The 21,527-nt window shown below is 33.2% G+C and overlaps 1 protein-coding gene across 6 annotated transcripts in view; it reads right to left on the reverse strand.

Annotated features, from left to right (window-relative positions):
* ss (aryl hydrocarbon receptor spineless) overlaps nucleotides 1-21,527 on the reverse strand; it is a 424,929-nt gene that overhangs the window by 40,359 nt on the left and 363,043 nt on the right. For all 6 annotated transcript variants that reach the window (XM_081729337.1, XM_081729356.1, XM_081729307.1 and 3 more), the window contains 2 exons: nucleotides 18,912-19,121; nucleotides 3,565-3,752 (listed from right to left, as the gene is read on the reverse strand). In XM_081729337.1, the coding sequence (XP_081585463.1) occupies nucleotides 3,565-3,752; nucleotides 18,912-19,121 (398 nt within the window). The remainder of the gene's footprint in view (nucleotides 1-3,564; nucleotides 3,753-18,911; nucleotides 19,122-21,527) is intronic.

Consider the following 21,527-nt stretch of genomic DNA (forward strand, 5'->3'; position numbering starts at 1 on the left):
GACAATATTTTTAAGATTGTACATGTGTGTAGTACTAATAAAATCAGTGGTATTTGTTAATAGATATTGCAGTACAAGATTTAGAAACATATACTTTGTAGAATACTCGTTTGTATAAGTGTTTCTGAATATTTACTGATAATCGCAAGTCTATTCTGTTCTTTCTCGTTTATTGAGTAAGCTACAGAGATTTAAATTCACACAATTATCATGCACCTTTTGTTTTTAGAATTTTCTGTTCCTTGTCACACAACCGAGAACATATTGTGCTAACTTTATTTAAATATATTATATATTAGTATATAATAATTTCAAGACCTTCGTAATCTGTTAGATTTCAATGAACACCAATGTACAGGCCCTCTTGCCTAAACTGGTGGCTAGCATGCGCCCCTTTGGTGCACGGGGTTCCGGGTTCGATTTCCAGTGGGAGAACCTTAAAATTTGAGCGCATTACAGTGGTTGGGATTCCACCTTAATCGTAGATCCATGTTTCATATAGCCTCGGTGCTGAAAAGTGATGTTAAAATGCAACTAACCAACCACTGTCCAGGTTTTAATTGCGTCCTTTACACACATAGTGCTTATTATATTAAAATCAATGTATGGCTGTATGTTTTCAAAATATGTAGGTCATAATTTTAAGTGGAGGTTTACCAACAAGTAATGAGCCATTTACAGGAAGTTTCAGGTAACTTTATCAAAATTACCCATTAATGCATGGAGTTTCCTGAATGTAATTTCTGTATACAGTTTGTTATTTTAGGGTAACGGATTCCACCTGAAATTTTGGTTGTAGTGAATCTGACGCGCCATCCGAAAACTCGGGTCATATGCACAAGGAACATTTGGAGTAATATATTTTACCAATATTTTTAATAATAAAAAATATTCATTGATCATGAAACTTTAACACTTGATTACTTATTTAAGAGTTTTAGTTGTTGACAACCAACTAACATTTCTTTATCAGTCATGTATTTGAAACACTGTTGTCTTTTCAATAATGATAACAGTCTTTGAAGCATTTGCCCTGTAAACTCAAAGTTGCCAATTTTTCGAGAACAATAACACCCTCTCAGGACTGTTAAAGGATTACGTAACAATATTCTGTCAGCAAAAGCTGTGGGTGTGCGGTCATAAAGAATTTAAACGTAACGTACACGACATCCGATTTTTCGGACCATATGCACAAATAGGTTAAACTGCATACAAAAGACTGTGCTAGAAGTTACTGACGAAATAAATATAGGGAATCCATGTGTCTACATGACTTACAATTTTGCCAAATACTCGAAAAAATGAATATATATTACTGTTTTTAAACAAGAACAAAAGTTCCATTATAATATCAAAAAAGCGGGTGCTTTATGTATACTGATAGGTAAGCGTAGCCGTAAAAAGAAACATGATAGGGAAAAGGAGGAGGGAATAATATAAAGAAAGGTCTTTTTAAAATGGATAACAACAACTCTAACCGGGTTGAATAATCACCGTATAGGATACAATAGATATTTTCGTTTTTGTGGCAATAAACCTTACCTGATCAGTTTTGTTTGATACAATACAACTTACAGACAATAATGAAATATTTCAAATATAATTCCATTCCCTGCTGAATAAGACTATATGTATCAATTGTTATTCTGAAGAAATCGTAATGATATCTTGTTTAGGAATTTTGCGTATATGAATTCACGAACAGAAACATCAAAAAAGTTATTTTATTTTTATGCTATGTTCGCAGTTAAGATTTACTTTCATTACCTTCTCTTTTTACGTAATATGAACAGGAAGAACCATGTTTCAACTCGGAAAATTACATACACAGACTTGCAAACATAATTACGTTAAGTAATGAAGATAACCGTACACCCACATTGGCGGCAAACACCACAAAGCCAAAAAAAGAACTGTAATAATTAAATAATATTTTAATACCGTAATTTAATCTTTTTTAAATTTGTGAACTTGTGTATAAATTTCTTAGCACATAACTTACTTTTTAAAAGGAATTCAAGGAGATATCTTTCTTTTTCTTTCTCCAGTTAAGTGCAATCTCTCATCTCTAGATCCAGAAGACAGATTCTTTGAGAGATGACATATAGTAGTATGCTGTAATGTTTCACTGTATTCGTGAGAAACATCTTTATAGTCTGTTATATACGTTTCCGCATGTGGAAGATAGAACGAGGAATGGAAGAAATAAATGATCTTTCCTTGTTGGAGAGTTTTTTTGTTGTTATATTCAACGGCGAAAACGAATTGTTAGGGAACGTCAAAACAAGCAGATATTGTAGCTGGTGGAAAAAAAGATAAGACGAATAAAAAGGGAGAAATATGAAAAAAGAAAACGAGAGATGAAATAGAGACGAGCAGATGCCAATAATCTGTTCTTGGGAGAAAAGAAGGGAAGAAAAAGCTGAATCTTTTGTTTGGCAACTATGCAGGTGAGCTCAATTACCTTTCTATGGGGAAGCTGGGAGATTTTATTTGCTACAATTTCTCAGACTGTCTTGGTCCCTAGGGAATGACGATTCATAATTCTGGGATCTTAATCAGCAGATTCAAGAGCAGAGACAAATGTTTCAGTTTTTACTTGCAGTTGGATGCTGTAACTCACAGAAGTGTTCCAAACGAATGGCGTAACGGGATAAAAGTGAATGGGCAAAATATACTTGTAATAAAATTCTCTCTGGTGCTACTAATATTACAATATTACGTATCATATTAATATACATTATTCCTTTAAAATAATAATGTAATTAATATCGATTTATTATACCAAAAATATGGTTCGTTTACTACAAAATCAGAATAAAATTTTTAGATTGATAATAGGAACAAATTATGACCAGTACATTACATAATCTTTCAATGTATTTTTCTCTTATATCACATCATTTTCGTTATCAATAAATCAATAAGTTAATGTTAACAGAACAGAATGATTTGTCTTTAAGTTCGAACCATTGCAGTCTGTACATTGTGTGATCATGGATACTATTTTCCACATTTTACTTAGGAATATTTACTCTATTGTTTGGCGAACGTACCTTCTGCCATTCAGGATTGGCATAATTCACTACTATAGCATTTAAACTTCATTTTCATCGTTATTTTGATAAAATTATGCCTTTTTTTTAAAAAAAAAAAATCATATGTACATCATTTATATTCCTTGTGTATTTTTTAAACTTTGTTGTCGAAAGATGTACTGTTATTCTTTTTTTTAAACAAAACTTCGTTTTAGTACAATATCTTTACTATGAATGTGGCAATTGATCAAGTGCACAAAGGCGATGCATTTTATTTTGGAGTATGAAAAATAATAGTGAATAATCATTAGGAATCTAGAAAGAAATAGACCTATTTTTACAAATATAGCTTCTAATATTACCAAATTCTTTCATTATGTTATGCAAGGAACATATTGTTATAATGAAATGAGCCAATGATACTCTACTTGACCAACTTTGATTTTAAAAATGCTGCTGAAAGTACGAAAATAAATGTCAGAAGCTGGAAGTATAATCAGAGGTTATATTAATTATATTTGTTTACCTTTGGTCCATAGAAACCAACGTGAGATCGAGTTTGTGCTTGCTTTTGAACATGACTTCCTTCTGTGGAATTTCGAGAAGCGACGGTGGTCCGAATGGCGTGCAGATTGCGAAGAGAGCGAGAGGGGGCTCTTCCTGCTTACGGTTTTGGCCGTGAAGAACTTTAATGCGTCCTCGGATGTCCAACCGCTGAAATAAGCAAAAAAAAATAATAATAATAATAATACATGTAAAATCCTCAATTAAACTTACAAAATATGAAAATTAGCGATAATCTATTGAAATACATATGAATGTTACCAGGATAGCGTCCAACTGTAATTTATATAAGATTTTTGGAATTAAAAATACTTTTTACTCTGCTAACAGATTGTATAGAATGTTAGATACATTATGAATCTATTTTCATCCTTTGTCACATGCAATGTTTACAGAGTGGATGTGTAAACGAACATTGTTATTCCTTGCATCGGAAACATTCATAGATAACACTGAAGTAAGACTGTCCCTCAATTCATGTTTCTTAGGTATTCTAAAATTCACCATTTTCACGATGTATAGTATTTCTTTTGAACGATCCGTTATAACCTGCTCTATCTTCGTAATTCCCAATTCGGAGCACATACCCGGCAACTGCGGGTAATTTGAATTTTTTAGGGAAGAAATTCGAGAATTTAGATATGTTAAACATTGTATAAAATAAAGAAACTCAAATTTGCTGTTAAAATTGATGTAAAAAATAAATAATTTTTCTTTTTCTTTTTTACAGACACAAAGGATAATGAAGAACCCTTTAACGTGTAATTTTTACTACCGGATAGAGATTTTCTGCTTAGAAATCGTTTTTATCATCAAAATAGTATGAATTGTAACAATGATTATGAAATTTAGCAACATAACAAAATAGTGTATAGGGTCTTAATGATTTCGAATTAGAAAAATATAATTCGATTGTAAAATCATAAATTATAGGGATCATCATCATTCTTTGTAAAAATGCAAATACTCAATGTAGAAACATATCAGATCTAGGCCTATTCTATTCTATTTCAGTCTTTTTCAAGGGACTTTCTTCATGCAACGTAGATTGTTAATTCAGATCACCTATATTCTTAAAATGTAGCTTAAACTGAGAGAGTTGTTGCTTCTTATCACTTGTTCTTGGGATCAAAGGGTATATTCTACTGTTAAACGTTTATATATCAAGGATAACTTTAACATCAAAATATTTTTTCCTTGTTTATCCCAACCATTAAATCCATCTTTTAAACCATTATATTTGAAGTTGTTAATAAATATACTTGTCACAGAAGATTAGTCACAGAGGAAGATTGTTTTCTTTCATAAAATTCATTAAAACTTTTAAGAGGTTTGTGTTTTTGGACGCTAAGATAAATTTAAGATTTACTGGCGCTGTGTTCATATATTTTATACAAATTTATGTATAAGAATTCTTTCTTTTTTATTAAATAATTTGCAGATGTTTAAAAAATACATCTTGATACAAACTTACTCAAATTTTCATATATATATAATTTTATTTGAATCATTTCTGCTTTAAAAGTTTCTGTGTTTTTTTCTTATTTCGTGTTCCTGTTTTACATGCTTTTTGTTGTTTCTTTATGTACTAAGTTTCACATTTAGAACTTCCAGTCACAAACCCATTGAATAAAATGAATAGTGCAAGCAAAAGAAAGTTCAGAATGGGGTGCATTGTGATTCTAAAAAGGCCTAGATGGGACATGACCAAAAAAAGCTGGAATATTACTGCTCTAAGAAAGAGCTCCTTGCATAATACAATGCTTAGTAACATATCCTTATATAATACTTAATAAGATATCCTTACATAATACAATTAAATACTATTTAATTATTACTTATGAACTATCAGCTATTAAGTCTTTCGCCAGCCACATATCTCCTTCTATCGTAATGACAACTGAGGTTTTATATCTTCAGGTTCAGACCTAGTTCCTAGTCATTTATATCACTGAGTTTTTTATTAATAATTTTAATGTAAAGATTGATGAGAATGATGAATGATGATGAAAGATGGCGGATGAATCTTGGTCTCCGGTCATTCGCCCTTGTGAGAGGCGAATCTTTCAGACTAAAGGAATAAAAGAAAAACGATACTTCATTCACGGTACTGTCCCTCATTATATATTGGGGCAATAGATGCATAAACAATAAAGAATGGTTAATTAATGAATTAATCAGCGATTACTCAAAATAATTTTTAAATTCTTTTTTATCCTAAAACAAGTCACATCAACTTAAAGATAGATTTTTAAAAATTATTCTTCCTTCGTTCGATATCCTTATTTAGTTTTCTTGTTTATTATAAATATGTTCCGTTTTCTACCTGTTATACCTGGTAGTAGTGTTTCTAACTTCAATAATATATACCGAAGTTAATTTATGTAGTAAAGATAGTTATATAGTTTGCACAATATCAAAACTGATGCTATCATCCTGCCGTGTAGGTCATATTAGTCTCATGGCCCAAACACGTAGTATTGTTGGAAGTTAAAAGAACTGATTTCATTGGCTCAGTTCACTAGTGGAACATTTTTTTCATACACGTTTAGTTTTGTAGTCATCTTAATGAACTTCATATAGGATAAAGTAGCTTAATTAGTTAAAGATCTATTAGAAATTTGGGAAACTTTTTTGTACACATAATTACTTAGCTTAATTTAATATGTAATAAAGTGAAGAACTGTGAAGGTCATTTCCAAAATTTTCCAAGTCCATTTTGAACAAATATTAAAATAACGCTTGTTTCGAGTTTTTTCGCACTTTCCATTATCTGAAAAGAGATAACATGTATAAAAAAAGTTCTCCATACATTTTTATCTCTTTTTACATAGCGGGAAGTGCGAAAAATTTGGAACAAGCGCTATTTCAATGTTTGTTCAAAATTGACTTAGTAGGCTTTCGAAATTTCCTTCACAATTATTTACACACACTTTATTAATGACACGTTTTGTAAATCATTTATTAAATGTGTATTTTTACCTTTCATAGTTTTAAGGAAATCTAAAAAATAATACTGGTACATATTTTTCCACTCGACAATGAAAGAAATTACTTCAATACAATTGTTAAGGATTTATCATAACTGCCTAACTTTCAAGTCATGACATGTCTATGCAAATAGAACAAACATTGCTATAGGGCATCTCTCAACCTTTCTAAGTCGGATATCAATCTCGAAGGGTATTAAACTTCACAGAACCCAGAAGTTTAACATTTTTTCAGTTATTCCAGAAACCATGAATTCTTCTAATTACAAGATCTTGAAAATTCAAATAAAACATTTTTATACTCATGAAACGAATTTCTCTTTAGTTTCAGTTTTTTTCATAACTTGGGTATGTTGTGTTAAGTAGCGATTAAAAGTCAGAAATTCGAAAGTGTACCATACACACTTCTATATTATTTTCACTTGAATTTAAGAATATCTTGTTTCATCCAAACATATAGGGAAGAGTCACATGAGCTACTTAATACTTCATTCAAATTTCAGACATCACAAAAGGTTGTTAAGTTGAATGTAATGTTGAATGTAGTTAGTTGAATGTAGTTTTATACGGGAACTTCGCGATCTATCAAATCTTTCATCAGGAGCTACTAACGGGATATGACCTAAAATTTAGGAATTGCTGCTATAGACAAATAAACTATTACTAACTGAAAACCAACTGCTGAGCCGTATGGTGCCGTTCCTATTAATAATACATGCAAATGGTTCGAACTTCAGTTATTACTCTGTTTCGTTATACATACAGCATTCAAATAGAATCAATTTTATTTACCGTTATCTTACTAATTCTTCTTCTTCTGTATATGAGGGGGGAGATGAAAAAGAAAAAAGATAACATTTCAACAGCTAGATTCCTAAAGATTATACAGATAACGTGAAGTGTTGTTTGTAGACTAAAGTGAGGCTTTATGTCTTTTTACAAGAGTTCATATTTTGAATATTAACTTTCTCCTTGATACCCGCCTGTCGGGGTTGGATAGTACGAAGATTGATGAGCAAATAATAGCCAAGCGATTTGAAGCAAAACTGCAAAATTACTGGCTCTGAGTTGCAATTGAATGTTACTAACGAATTTTAGTTGTTGCAAGTAGAACTTTGATGCATGAAGGCAAGAAAATTACCTTCATCCATAATCTTTCGCTCTAACACTGCACTGGATGAGGAAGATTGAAAATACTGTAAAATAATTGTGAAAGGATAAATTATTATACATTACACGTTACTTCTAGTGAAATCAAAATAGAATACTCCATTTATTATTATTATTATTATTATTATTATATTATTATTATTATTATTATTATTATTATTATTATTATATTATATTTGACAGAAATATGAAATTTGCCTATCTTATTAATGATATAGTGCAACAGACTAGAAGAATATTAAGACTCATTTTCAAACAATGGCCTGAGTTTAAGCATGCCTGAGGCTCATACGCATATTTATATAAGACACTTGCAAGATCAAGACTAGAGTTTGGTGTAATTATCTGCAAGAGTATATGTATTACATTGGCAAAAAAAAATTGAATCAGTCCAAAAGTATTTTATTAGGTTACTATGCCGTAAAATGAATAGAGATTACTACTCACGTAGTTATGAATATTGGAATGAATTTTGCGGATTATGATACAATCATTAAGTGACAGAAGAAAACTTATTGAAGAGATTTTATCCAGAAAATACTAGACAATTGATATCATAGTGAATAATGCTTACATAATATAAGCATAAGAGTACGAATGTATAATGTGAGAAATGGATCAACATTAGTTCCCTTGAATCCAAAATCTGTAATTTTAAAAAGGGTCAATTCTTTTAATCTAATTTGAAACATCTGTTTTTATCAGTAGAGAAGAATAAATTTTAAAGTTTGACAAATATTATTTATAGTATAATTTGACGATATATCTATTTTGAGACTAATATTTTTGGTATTAATTTGATAAGGAATTATTGTTTAATTCGATACTAATATTTTACTTTATCGTTATTTTTTCTTGTTTCAATAGGTAGGTTACATTGTATGCAATATGTGTTATTTTTGTCTGATAAAGTACTGTATTTTTGCCGTTAGTCTGTTCACGGCACAGAAATAAACATTATTATTATTATTATTATTATTATTATTATTATTATTATTATTATTATTATTATTATTATTATTATTATTATTATTATTATTATAAAGTAGTTACCAAACTGTATAAGAATACTGGATTAATATTTTTAAAAAATATGCATCTACAAAGCGTAGCTTGAGACTTAGGCAATCCTGGCCAGAGCAATAAACAAGGACCCTGGAATAGATCAACAAATGGGTCCTTCATATGTATATGTGCTATTACTCATAAAATTAAACTGGAAATGTAATGATGCTGTCTCATTCATTTTCTTCGTATAACTGAACGGCTATTATTTCGTATCATTCTTGGTACATTTAAAGCAGTCACTTAAATTTGCTAATTGACTTTGAGCAACAAACATACTAAAACAGGATTTGTCAACCTATTTCATATCACGAACATTTTAATTTATCACATTCTCTTGCCAGCAATATCCATAAGTAATTTTGGGTTTGTAATTAAATTCTGTATTATTATTATGGACACTTATCGCTTACAGTGTGTAAGTTCTATATAGGAATAGGAACAACCGGAGTAGGAAAAACAGTTGGGCAATTTGTATGAAAATGAAAGAAAACATGTCTATTAAAATATGAAATTTGAAATGATTTTTTAAAAATATTTTTCTGCTACTGGACTCTAATTGTATTTGTCTTTTTCAATTCCCTTCGCGATTTCCCAGGATCCCAATCCTCAGTTTGAGAATCCCCATGATAAAGTGTCCGACACAAAATTTTTAACAGTATAAAATTTTGGAGAGTATCGTTACAGTATCGAATATATGACGAATATTTTTTAGAAGTATATTCGATTCTAATTGCAGAAATTTCTTAAAAGTTTAGCTAGCCAGTTTGGAGCCTCTATTGCTGGCCGCTGCCTCAACTGCTTCTGACCTCTGTCGGTCGAACGTGGGACCACTAGTAACGCAAGCAAGTGCACTAACCATGTAGCTACACGAGAGCAGGATGTGAAGACATTTGTTAGCGCTTATTTTAATAACAACTTCGAGCCTTGAATGAGAGCAAGGTCCGTGCAGAGACCAGATCTGGTAGTTAAATAGAAACAAAGCAAATTTATGGCTGAATTCTGATTCTGTACAGAATATTTTACTTTAAAAAGCTCATTGTCAACTTTTCACATAACGGCCAGGAACTGGAAGAAGAAAATGAGGAAAGGATCTGATATTGCACACACATTGCCACAGGATGCAGGCGTGAATCTGCGTTGTTGTGTGTGTCAGGTGTTGAGTCACACTCCGCTAGCGAACAACTGTCAGGCAGTCTTTTTGACGTCCGGTCTAAAAGCTCAGCTGCGGTAATTAGCCCGCTCTCACAGCACATTTTCTGTGATTGACGATATGTATAAACGATAAGGCTTTTTTAGATCCGGTAACGATGAATAAAATATGAAAACCAACTGCTTTATGCTTTTTTCTTCTTTCTTTTCAGTTTGAATTGTAACCCCCTCCTGTCACTTATGACAAGTTCTCTGATATTTGAGATAGTATAATCGTACAGAATATACCAGAAGAGTAATTTACCAATGGATCTGCAAGAGTCGATTCCAGGTGAATATTGCATTTATAATTCCACTATGGGAAACGATCATATCTGAATATAAACATAATATTAATAATTTACAATCCCAATAATATATCCATTTTCTGCAAAATTCATTTGTTAATATCACTAATAATCTTTCCTAGTCCTTAAGTGCCAAAAATTAAATAAGAGAATTCCGATTAAAAATATTTTGTAGGCTATAACAAAAGAGAAACTTGGTTTAAAATTTATGTTTAATTTCATTTAATCACACCATTCAATATATGGATAAACCACCAAAACACAATATGAATGAAAAGCTCTATCATGGCTAAGCGGTTAACGTACGTTCCTGTGTGGGAGAACAGGATTCGGGATCATATTTTTCATCATGTGTATCAAATTTAAGATTGAAATACGATGTCGAGATTTGTATGTAAACATTGTCCTAGACCCATATAATTTTGATGTAGCATGCAACATTAGAGGCAACTGTTCACAATCATTCGTAACACAGCTTGTAAAAAGTGAAGATCATTGAGCGGCAGTACTAATATCATTAGTATCATTTTCGGCTAGAAGTACCTTTCTCTCTTATCCCCAATTGCGGTTTCGTATCTTCAGGTGCAGATCTAAGTCCCAATCTTCTTTATCACTGAGTTTTGTTATAAATAATTGTTTTTGTAATATAGTAATTTTAATGTAAAAATTGATGAACATGATGGGTGAGGCTGAAAGAAAGAGAATGAATCTCGGTCTCTTTCAGTCAAATTTCACTCATCACGTTCATATCTACTGATATACAGGGTGTTTCAAAACAACACCGACAACGTTTGGGAGGTGATTCCTGACACCAAGATAAGAAAAAGTATAGACCAACATGGATGCACAAATGCTTCCTTTCGGAGTTATAGGCTGCCGAAAATATGAAAAAATGAACTTTAAAGGTCCAAAGCTCCAAAACTATGGGACCTACCGTAGTTGAGTCAAGATTTCACTTAGGAACTAGTATGTGGTCTATCCAAATATCCAAATTTCAGAATCCATACAATTTTTATAGAGGTAGTTAGTGAGTACTTCAAGTTATATGCCCATAGCAAAACTCCCTCTATAAAATTTGTAGCGTGAGTACCTTATGATTCTAAAACATGGATTTTTGGATAGCACACATATTAGTTCCTAAGTGAAGTCTTGACCCGACTACGGTAGGTCCCATAGTTTTGGAACTATGGACCTTTAAAGTACATTTTTTCATGTTTTCGGTAGCCTATAACTCCGAAAGGAAGCATTTGTGCACCCAGGTTGGTTTATACTTTTTGTCTTATCTTGGTGTCAGGAATCACCTCCCAAACGTTGTCGGTGTTGTTTTGAAACACCCTGTATATAGAATTAACATAGTGGTGACTGTTATGTGATAAACATGATGATATCTGTTCAGTGTAAAGTTCATGTGGTCACTATTTTGTTTGATTTTCCACTATTCTAACCTTTACAATACGGCAGCTCTCTCCGTGGCTAGCGCGTGTTATTTAGCTTTGATTTTGAACATATTGATTTATGTAAATTTTAGACATCAATTTTTGATTTCTGAACATAACAATATATCTATATATGGCTTGGTTTTATTATTCACATCTATTTATAAAATTCAATTACGAATAAAATATATTCATAATGGAGGATTAAATATATGCTAAGAACGAATATCATTTGATACAATTGTGAGGTACAGTAATGGACTCAATTTAAATGATAGAATTCAATGCATATTTTTATTAATTTTTACGCAAATAAAACTATGACAAATAGTTAACAACGTATTTTGTTTGAAATATGTATTCAGTGTTTAACAAGCAGAACTTGTTCTCTTCTATTTGACAGGAACTGTGTTGTAAAAAAATGAAATGAAATCTTTGAGTTTTACGTCCCACGGTTATGCCGGTTAGGTTAAAGGAGACGGTGATGATGAGTAATGAATGAAATGGTGGAATGAAGAAAGTGGGAGAACCCCGAGGAAACCCACGCACACGGTGTTTGTCCACCACAAAGTTCACTTGGCGGGGACTGGGATCGAACCCGGGACCCCAAGCATCAGAGGTGAACGCTCTACCACTGAGCCACCGCTGCCCCGAGCTGTGTTGTAGTCTTAGGCACTAATGCTTCTCTTTACCTGGCTATACTAACGCATAAAATACACATGCAATACTTAATTAATTATTACGTTGTTTACTGTGTGTATATGTGTGTAATATGTTAAATATTGAATAGAAAATTCATTGTAACGAAGATACATAGGATCTTGTAGATTTACAGATATATAAACAAGATGCCATCATCCATGTTTCAACGCTGTGTTCTAAAGCTTATGTTCCAAACGCTGTGTTATTCCCTGTACATTCCATAGGAATTTATCAACGATTTCATTACCTCCTACACTGTTTCTAATTTATTTGCGACATGTAATTATTATTCCCAGAGAGAGAGATTACTTTCTATTTTTGATAAAGAAATTATAGTGCATATCCCTTATCAAATAGACATGTTTAATTAGAAGATTATTAATTAGAAGGAGATTAGGGAACATGCCTATTTTTGTCCCTTAACACAAACGAATGCTTTAGGGAATGTCAGTGGACTGAGTATGGAATGGTATTAACAAACTGCAAAATATGTCTGTGTGCGTATATATAATGGATTAATTAAAGATGGATTAAAGAGAGGTGTGGTTTTATGTTAAACTACATCCACAGCCAACCCGAAATATTTCTACAAACAGTAAGAAATAACATAATAGAGCTGTTAAAATGTCGTCTATTGAGAGAAGTTTGCAAAGTTGTTCTTATGTTACTTAAAATGATTAAAAATTCTTTGCAAAATATTCTATATCATATTTTTGAAATAATTTAGATTATATACATGTGTGTGTGTGTGTGTGTGTGTGTTATCTGTATATTAATTGATTTTAAAATCTAGTCTGCTCACGATTCGAAAAACTGGATTCCCGACAAAAATATTTATATGTTTCATGAATTTAAGCATAATATATTTAAAATTCAATAAAGCCATCTCAGTAACTTCATATGTAAATTTGGTAACAAGGAATCGAAGTAAGGATAAGGTAGTACTAGTTATTTTTGTAAAATTCTTAAGTTATAATAATAATAATAATAATAATAATAATAATAATAATAATAATAATAATTATTATTATTATTATTATTATTATTATTATTATTATTATTATTATTATTATTATTATTATTATTATTATTATTATTGAATCAGCAGTAACGTTGTTTACTTATGAGAAATCGAATAAATTAAATGTGGTAAAACATTTCTTTAAAAAATAAATGCGATTTTAAACAGATACTAAATTATCTGCGTTTGACTTCAATCTTACTTGTAGATTCCTATTTTCTTGTTTCTTTATTACTTCTGTTCTATGGAACATGTGGGGGCCGCAGTGGCTTAGTGGTAGAGCGTCCACCTCTGGTGCATGGGGTACTTGGTTCGATCCCAGCTCGCGTCAAGTGAGCTTTGTGGTGGACAAACACCGTGTGCGGAGTTCTCCCGTTTCTTCCCACTTCCTTCATTTCATTCATTTCTAATGAACACCGTTTCCTTTAGCCTAGCAGGTATAATCGTGCGACGTAAAAATAGATTTAATTTCGTTTTTTTCTATGCAGCATAGAACAACAGGGCAAGTACCAAATCATTTAGCTACCCTCAAGGAATATTCTTAACTAGGTGTTAGCCTATTGATACATGAGAATCTCCGGAAATATTCACAGAAAAGTCCACCATGCAGAGGCTGTGACTGTCAGTTTTTCTTTGCAATAGTTATCGCAGAAAGAGTAGTTTCAATTACTAAATATGCAAGGATGAAATGAAGCGTATACCCACCTTAAAGTTACGAAAGAACGAACGTATATTCTATATTTTTGAAAATGGTCGATCGTAAATTATATATATGTATCAAAAATTGCAGCATTCCATCATTGTAAATAATGACATACACGTGCGTCGCCAGAAAAAAAATTCATGGGTGAATTATATCCTATCTATCATATAACTGATCCTTCAAAGTATTAATAAGGACACATACATCTTTTATTTTTACTTAATTAAGTAAAGGAATATTACGACTTAATTCGTTCTGTAACAAACATCAAATATGTTTTTAAACTGCTTTCTTTAAATCGGATTCTGAAGCCAGAGTAAAGAATAGTTTTTAATACATTGTTGATTTGTGTTTAAAATATCGTTCAGCAGATACAATTCGAAAGTTTTTAATATATTTCAGAGCGTGTTTGTAACTGTACTATATATATATATATATATATATATATATATATATATATATATATATATATATATATATATATATATATATATATATATATATATATTGTATAGTGAAATCCCAAATCTGAATTCTCTTTTTCACGCTTATTTCTTTTTAGTTTATCGTCCCATCATGGCCTATACTGTGAGGGTTGATCTGTGTATCCACTAACAATCTACATCGGATTCAATCCTCGATCGTCGTTCAGAATTCACATTAACGTTGGGCTCTGTCTTTCATGAGCTCGGTGTTGCATACGATCGCAAAACTCAAACGCTTAAAATTGAATATAAATATAAGTTCTTTACATGCACAAGCTAATAAATAACTTTGCTTTGGAGAATACAGCTGGCCCTGTTAGTCCATCCCCGCTCTTGTGCTACTGCGCTCGATTGTGAATGTAGTTCCCGGAAACTTTCCGTAAATAGTTTTGGTTGATCAGACTGTACCTTTCTCTTAGAAAGTTCACAGTACCGGTAAATTCTCATCGTGTTATAACGTGAAAAATCTATTTGTAAAATTTTGATTCTTACGTCACGGAACGATCTCTCGCAGAGATTATGTATGTATTGACTGATGAGAGAAAGAGAATAAATATACCTAAACATCTTTTCTTTTTATTGCCGAATCCATTCAAAAGTGTTAATTAGCAAAGACTTGGCGTGTTTGATGGCTATTCTGTGGCGGTAAGTGCCGATGGTCAAACGTTTGAAATTGGAAGGAGGCGTGTTACCTCGTTACATAAACTCCCACGGTTGGGGATCTTGCTCTTAATTTATCACTTTTCCTCAAACAGAGTAAAGAAGGAAAGAAGTAAAAAAAGAAGTTGATGACTCATAGAAAGAATACTACCTGGTTTCATACCATCTAATACGTACGTCACGTGTTCATTATTAATTCATATTTAACAGAGAAAAAAAAGTAAGGAAAAGGTTTGTTTTATTCATTTTTCTTGAAACAAGGAAACAAAAGAACAGCGATATGAATGGTGCTTAATGTTGAGGACTTATTTTGTTTGCTAGACCTACAGTCAGCATCAGAGCAGCAAGGACAGGACACTGCGTGTTTTTTTTTTTTTTTTTTTTTTGTTTAATGCACGACGAAACAAAATTTTAACAGAAGAGAGAAAAGCTAACCACTTCATCATTTCGACCTAAGTTTGACAGTCAATATACGTACGTTGTAGTGTACTGTCCACATTATCTCCACTTGGTGCTGTAAATTTTCGAACCATCGTTAGACATACTTTACAGACAAGGAGCATTTAGTGAGACTATTACTCCCTCACACCGCCTTTAGTTTGTGTTATGACCGTATTAGACAGTTTACATAACACAGATAACATAAATATATACAAGAACCATTTTGACAGTGATGCGCTGCATTAAAGCATATCTTTGAAAATGAAATGATGAACTTAAAGTTTTACGTCCCCAAGGTTATGTAGGCTAGGCTAAAGGAGACGGTGATGATGAGAAATGAGTGAAATGGTGGGATGAAGAAAGTGAGAGGAAACGGGAGAACCCCGAGTAAACCCACGCACACAGTGTTTGTCCATCACAAAGCTCATTTGGTGCGAGCTGGAATCGAACTGAGGATCCCATGCACCAGAGGTGAACGCTCTACCACTGAGCCACCGCGGCCCGGAGTTTGAGTGTTTTGCCCAGGCCTCCTTATGCAATACCGAACTTTGAAGGACGGGGCCTCAGCACAGATCTCAGTTGACGGGAGCACACGCCTCATGCAAGACCAATCCCCACAATAGATCGTCCCCACTACATTGGATCGCCTGCAAAGCATCTGATACGCTGTATACTAGTGTGACATTAATATAACATTAACTATAAAGTAATAAGTAACGACACATCAAACACTGGAAAAGGGAGATTTGAAAATGGTGCTATTTGATTCTTCTAAATTCGACTAATTTGGTCGATTCTTATCAAATTTATTGTGATTTCTTTTACACCTTTAATAGCAAATGTTTAGATACAGCAAATTGGACCGCAATATATTATGATGATGAAATAAACATATTTCTTTTTGTTCAATTATTTCTTGTTCACTTCCTCTTTTTACTTCTAAATTTACTTAAAAATTTTACACCGAAATTTCCTAGACTACAAACTTATTTTAATAATTTTCAAAAAGTGAATAGGAACTATTGTACAAGTTTTTATTAACAGGGATTTCCATGAAACAAGTGCTGAGATGACTCACTTCGAAAACGTGTCGTAAAAGTGATGTCTGGTCTCGAAAAAAGGTATCTTTTTCTGTTGGGACACCTGTCTCGCCTCGAATCTCGCCACGAAAATTCTATCTCATCTTGTACGCAACGTTACTCATTAAACAATATTATGGTGAAAAACCGTAGTGATTTCAGACACTATAAGCACAATTTCAGAAACGTTGTGATAATTAAGTTTTCCAGAATACGACACTAAATTAATTTTTTCAGTATATTGCTCCAAAATGGCTGTTTCAGCAATCGTTATTCTACAAGTTCTACTACAATAATACTGCTTACCAATAGTTCTATGGGCTCATTTAAGTCTGCAGATCACTGCACAAAGAGCCATTGGTATTTGGATTGGCTTTTGCAAAATAGAACGGGAACTGAAAGACCGAATATGATACGCGTACCACTGGTAAGCCACTGTAAAAGCTTGAAAACCTCTGCTCTAGAGTATCTAGGGCAATGCTTGTCGCTAGAATTTTGCCTCAATCGTACCGGCATGTGGCGATTTTAATATTCAATGTAAACAGTTAACTAACTAACTAACTAACTCTATGGCCTATGGAACCCGTAGGTTCAATGCCGCGTTCACAAGAGCTCTCCACTGATTTCTATCCTTAGCTAATTGGATCCAGTTCCTACTTTGTATTCCTATCTCTGCGAGATCCATCTTAATATTGTCCTCCCATTTGCGCCTAGGTCTTCCTAATGGTCGTTTTCCGATTGGTCTTCCAGTCAAGACTTTGAAAGCGTTTCTACTTTCTTCCATTCTAGCGACATGACCCGCCCACCTAAGCCTCCTAGACTTGACGACCCTAACAATGTTGGGTAAACCATATAAACTTAATGTAAACAGTTATTTAAAATATTTAAATGGAGCCTGAATCATGAATTTCTTCAGCTGTCGTTTAAATAGATATAAATGAAGTTTTAATCCTCCTAAACAATATGAAAGGGAAAAATGTAACTTTAATAAATAACTAACAAAATTATGAATTATTAAAACGGGGATTAGGAATTGCGCACTCGTTAGAATAACAAAGTTGAAGTGTGTGCACTGCCAATAACTGCGTCCCAAGACAACACAAATTTCATTTTCAATTCAAAAGTACACTTCAAGCCTATAAGAAATACATTCAAATGAATAAAAAAAAATATGAGCAAATATATGAAAAGAATGTCAGTTACTACATTGAGTCAATAAATATTTTCTTTTAATGTCCAGTGATATTGTTTGTATACGTCACATGAACGAAACATAATGATCCTATCCAATAGAGGGACTAGAGCACTAGTATTTTAATACATGTACCGTGTACAAAGTTTTGCTGTGTAAAACTTTACTGTTTTATATACCTGTATCATAGATACTTATTCCACAAATTCACCATTGTTTACCTGCATTTATAATCTGTTTTCTTCATCCTCGAGCAGCGCTGTAACTTGGATATTTTCTGAGGGGGGGAGGCAAGCATTAATACGCTTATTTAGGCCTCCTAGAAAAGTTGTTTTTTTTAAATTCTTGGTCCCCCTCTTTCCATTTTTCTCTTACTCTTTATGTGCCCCCGGAGCCTGTTGGCCCTCCTGCACGGCAAGGTCTACGGGGACGTTAGTTCCGTCCCTGGACCCGTTCGATACATGACAAATTAATTAAGGGGACAATATTGATAAATCTCAAAGCCATACGAATAAATATTATTTCTAGAGCCCCTAATAGTAGACTTTTTTTTTTTTTACCGAAATCGGCCCACTAGTCATTTTTGTTTTATTGACCTTTGGTGTACTGTTTTGTTGATGTAATGTAGTGAACCTGTTTGGCGCTTCATTTATAATTTCCCATTCGTATCGTACATGGAATAAGAACATTTTGTCTTAAAATGAGCCTCCTCAAATGGCACTGAGCTTCCCTGAAGGGACAGTTGCCCCCTGCCCCCCCACAAGTTACGGCTCTGTCCTCAAGGGTGCAAAAGCGGGAAAATTAAATAAAATTCTAATTTACTTTCAAAATCTATAGTAAATTTAAAAAAGAATAATAATACTTACCAGGAAACCTGATGTATTATCTAATAGACATCGAAACCGAATAGTAAAGCTTCTTTCCAAGAGATGGCAGTTTTCGGGCTGCAGAACCTCTTGTAAAGTAAAGTTAGCAGATTCTGGTGGTAGAAAGGAGTTCCACATCAGTTGTCTCTGAAGCTCTTCCCTGTCCTCCGAATGAACTAATTCGTACACCGATTGGTGGACGATGTCCGACTGAAAAGGAAAAGAAAAACAACAATAATGACTACAAAAATTACATTAAAACACATATTTTCATACTTTAAAAAAATCTTTTATGTGCTTGTATAATAAACTCTATAAAAGATAGAATGAACATACTATAAAATTTATTTCACTTTGGTTCCCACTTGTCTCCATACCATAAGGGTTGAAATATGCTTAAATGAGAACAAACCGTTCAGAAAAGAAACAAATGTTAACGGTTTTGAATTCAATAATCGAAGATCATACAGAAGAAAGAAAACTGGTTTCCCTTCCGTACAGTTTTCTTGAATATAGAATGAAGCAAAAAATAGTACGAGTTTTTAGGGCGAAACTGTCTCCTTCAGAATAATATAATAAAGACAACAGGCGTGCTCTAGAGACCTGCACGGGCCGAATTTTTCGGCCTGAGCCCAATCCAGCCTGAATGTACCTAGGCCCGGCCCAGCCCGGACCCAAAAAGTTTTGGAGATTTTCGGTCCGAGCCCGGCCCGGCCCGGCCCAATAAGTTTTTAAAAATTCTTGGCCTAAGCCCGGCCCGGGCCCGATAAATTTTAAGTTTCATTTTGTAACATTTTTCACGGGCACACTTCTTCAACGTTTGCCTTTATTCTAATTATCGTTTAACGAAAGTCAATAATTATTAAAGAATTGCAATTAATCGGCCCCAGCCCGGCCCGACCTGAAGAGAAATTAGTGTCGGCCCGCCCAAGCCCGACCCGGCCCAAAGAAATAACAGAGTCGGCCCGCCCAAGCCCGGCCCGTGCAGGTCTCTAGCGTGCTCACAAGGTAAATGTCCATCTAATGCTTTGGTGTTTAGAAAAATAAACGCGTTGAAGAACACAAATCATAAACAGATTTAGTACCTTTGTTTTCCCTTTCGAAATGGCTCAGTTATAAGGGTCTCGTCCACTAATCTGGACGTTTGTTAATATTCACGATACAGATACGGATATTTGTAAAACATGAAATGAAATATTTTACTTTTACGTCCCAAAAGTATGCCTTTTAGTAGATGATTAATAAAGGTGAAATATTACGAAAGAACTGGTGAATAAGAAATTGGGAGGAAACAGGAGAATCCAGAGAAAACTCACGGCTACAATGTTGTCCACTGTAAACTCACATAGATTCGGATCGAACCAAAGGCTTATGCTTATGATTTTCTCATCGTAATTAGCAACGAAAGTTAGTCAATGGCACCCAAATAACGATGTATTATTAATTATAAATTGTGAGTATTATAAATTGATTGCATATTATAATCCCTTTTGTATTATAAAATGCTAGTGTAAAGACCCAGACCCCGGAAGACCCGGACCCTAACGACTTAATTGACCCGTCACCGTTTCACCACTGTACTACACCAGTCAATGAAGATTGGTTGGTTGAATTGGGGTTTAGTTTATTTTTCACCAGCGAGGCTGTAGGAGATGTAGACCTACATCTCAAAGTGAGATCCGAACCACATAAGCTTCCGCCGGGAATGGAACCTGGGTCTGTCGCGCTGAAGACGTGTATGGCAGTCTATAAAGAGTAAAAAAGAAAGGATAAAAACTTCCAGATTCAAGTGACTTATATGCTTTTCGGTGTATGTATTGGTGATGAATACAGATATATTCTCTTAATTATTAACAATAAAGTTATCTATTATTACATGACAAGCAGTCAAGATAGAACGGCTACAATTCCTTTTTTTGTATACTGACATGCTCTCAAAATGAAATAAATTAAACCTTCCAAAAAAGAAAATAAACACACCTGTTACTTTGAGAAATAAAACTCCTTGACCACTTATTTAACGTTAAGAACCTAACAATTACCTACCAATCAAATCACCTCTTTTCTTTCTCTCTCTCTCTCTCTCCCTCTACGCTATATATACATATAAACTGACCATTTCATAACTTAACAGGTAACAAACAAGCAAGAAAAAGCTGGGAAGAAGAGAGAGAGAATGAACAAGGGAAGTTTGTTATTCTCAATTAAATCGCACGCATATAAGTCACCACACTATGTCATATACGTAGGATATATATGCATGTAGAAAAACCATTTCTAACTGCTTCACTGAACAAATTGTCACGTCGCGTTTCGTTTTCCCGTGTGTTGACATGGAACTATTATTTGAAACACGTCAGCTGGCCATTTTTACTCGTTCATTCAATATATTTAACTCCGAGTCATTGAAACCATTTTCTCAATTGGATCTCTTGACATATACAAATATATATACATATACAAGTTATATGGAAATGTTGTGAGGGAACACATAACACTCTTACCACTATTATCAATTGAAAAGTCTCAATGAAATGTTGAGTAACAAACAACTGGAAGAAATATTGTCCTTCGGCATCGACCCGGTTTGTCACTTAACAGACAGACCATGAAAAT

Source organism: Thermobia domestica, chromosome 1, assembly GCF_964235325.1.
Source record: "Thermobia domestica chromosome 1, izTheDome1.hap1.1, whole genome shotgun sequence".
Classification (NCBI taxonomy): Eukaryota; Metazoa; Arthropoda; class Insecta; order Zygentoma; family Lepismatidae; genus Thermobia; species Thermobia domestica.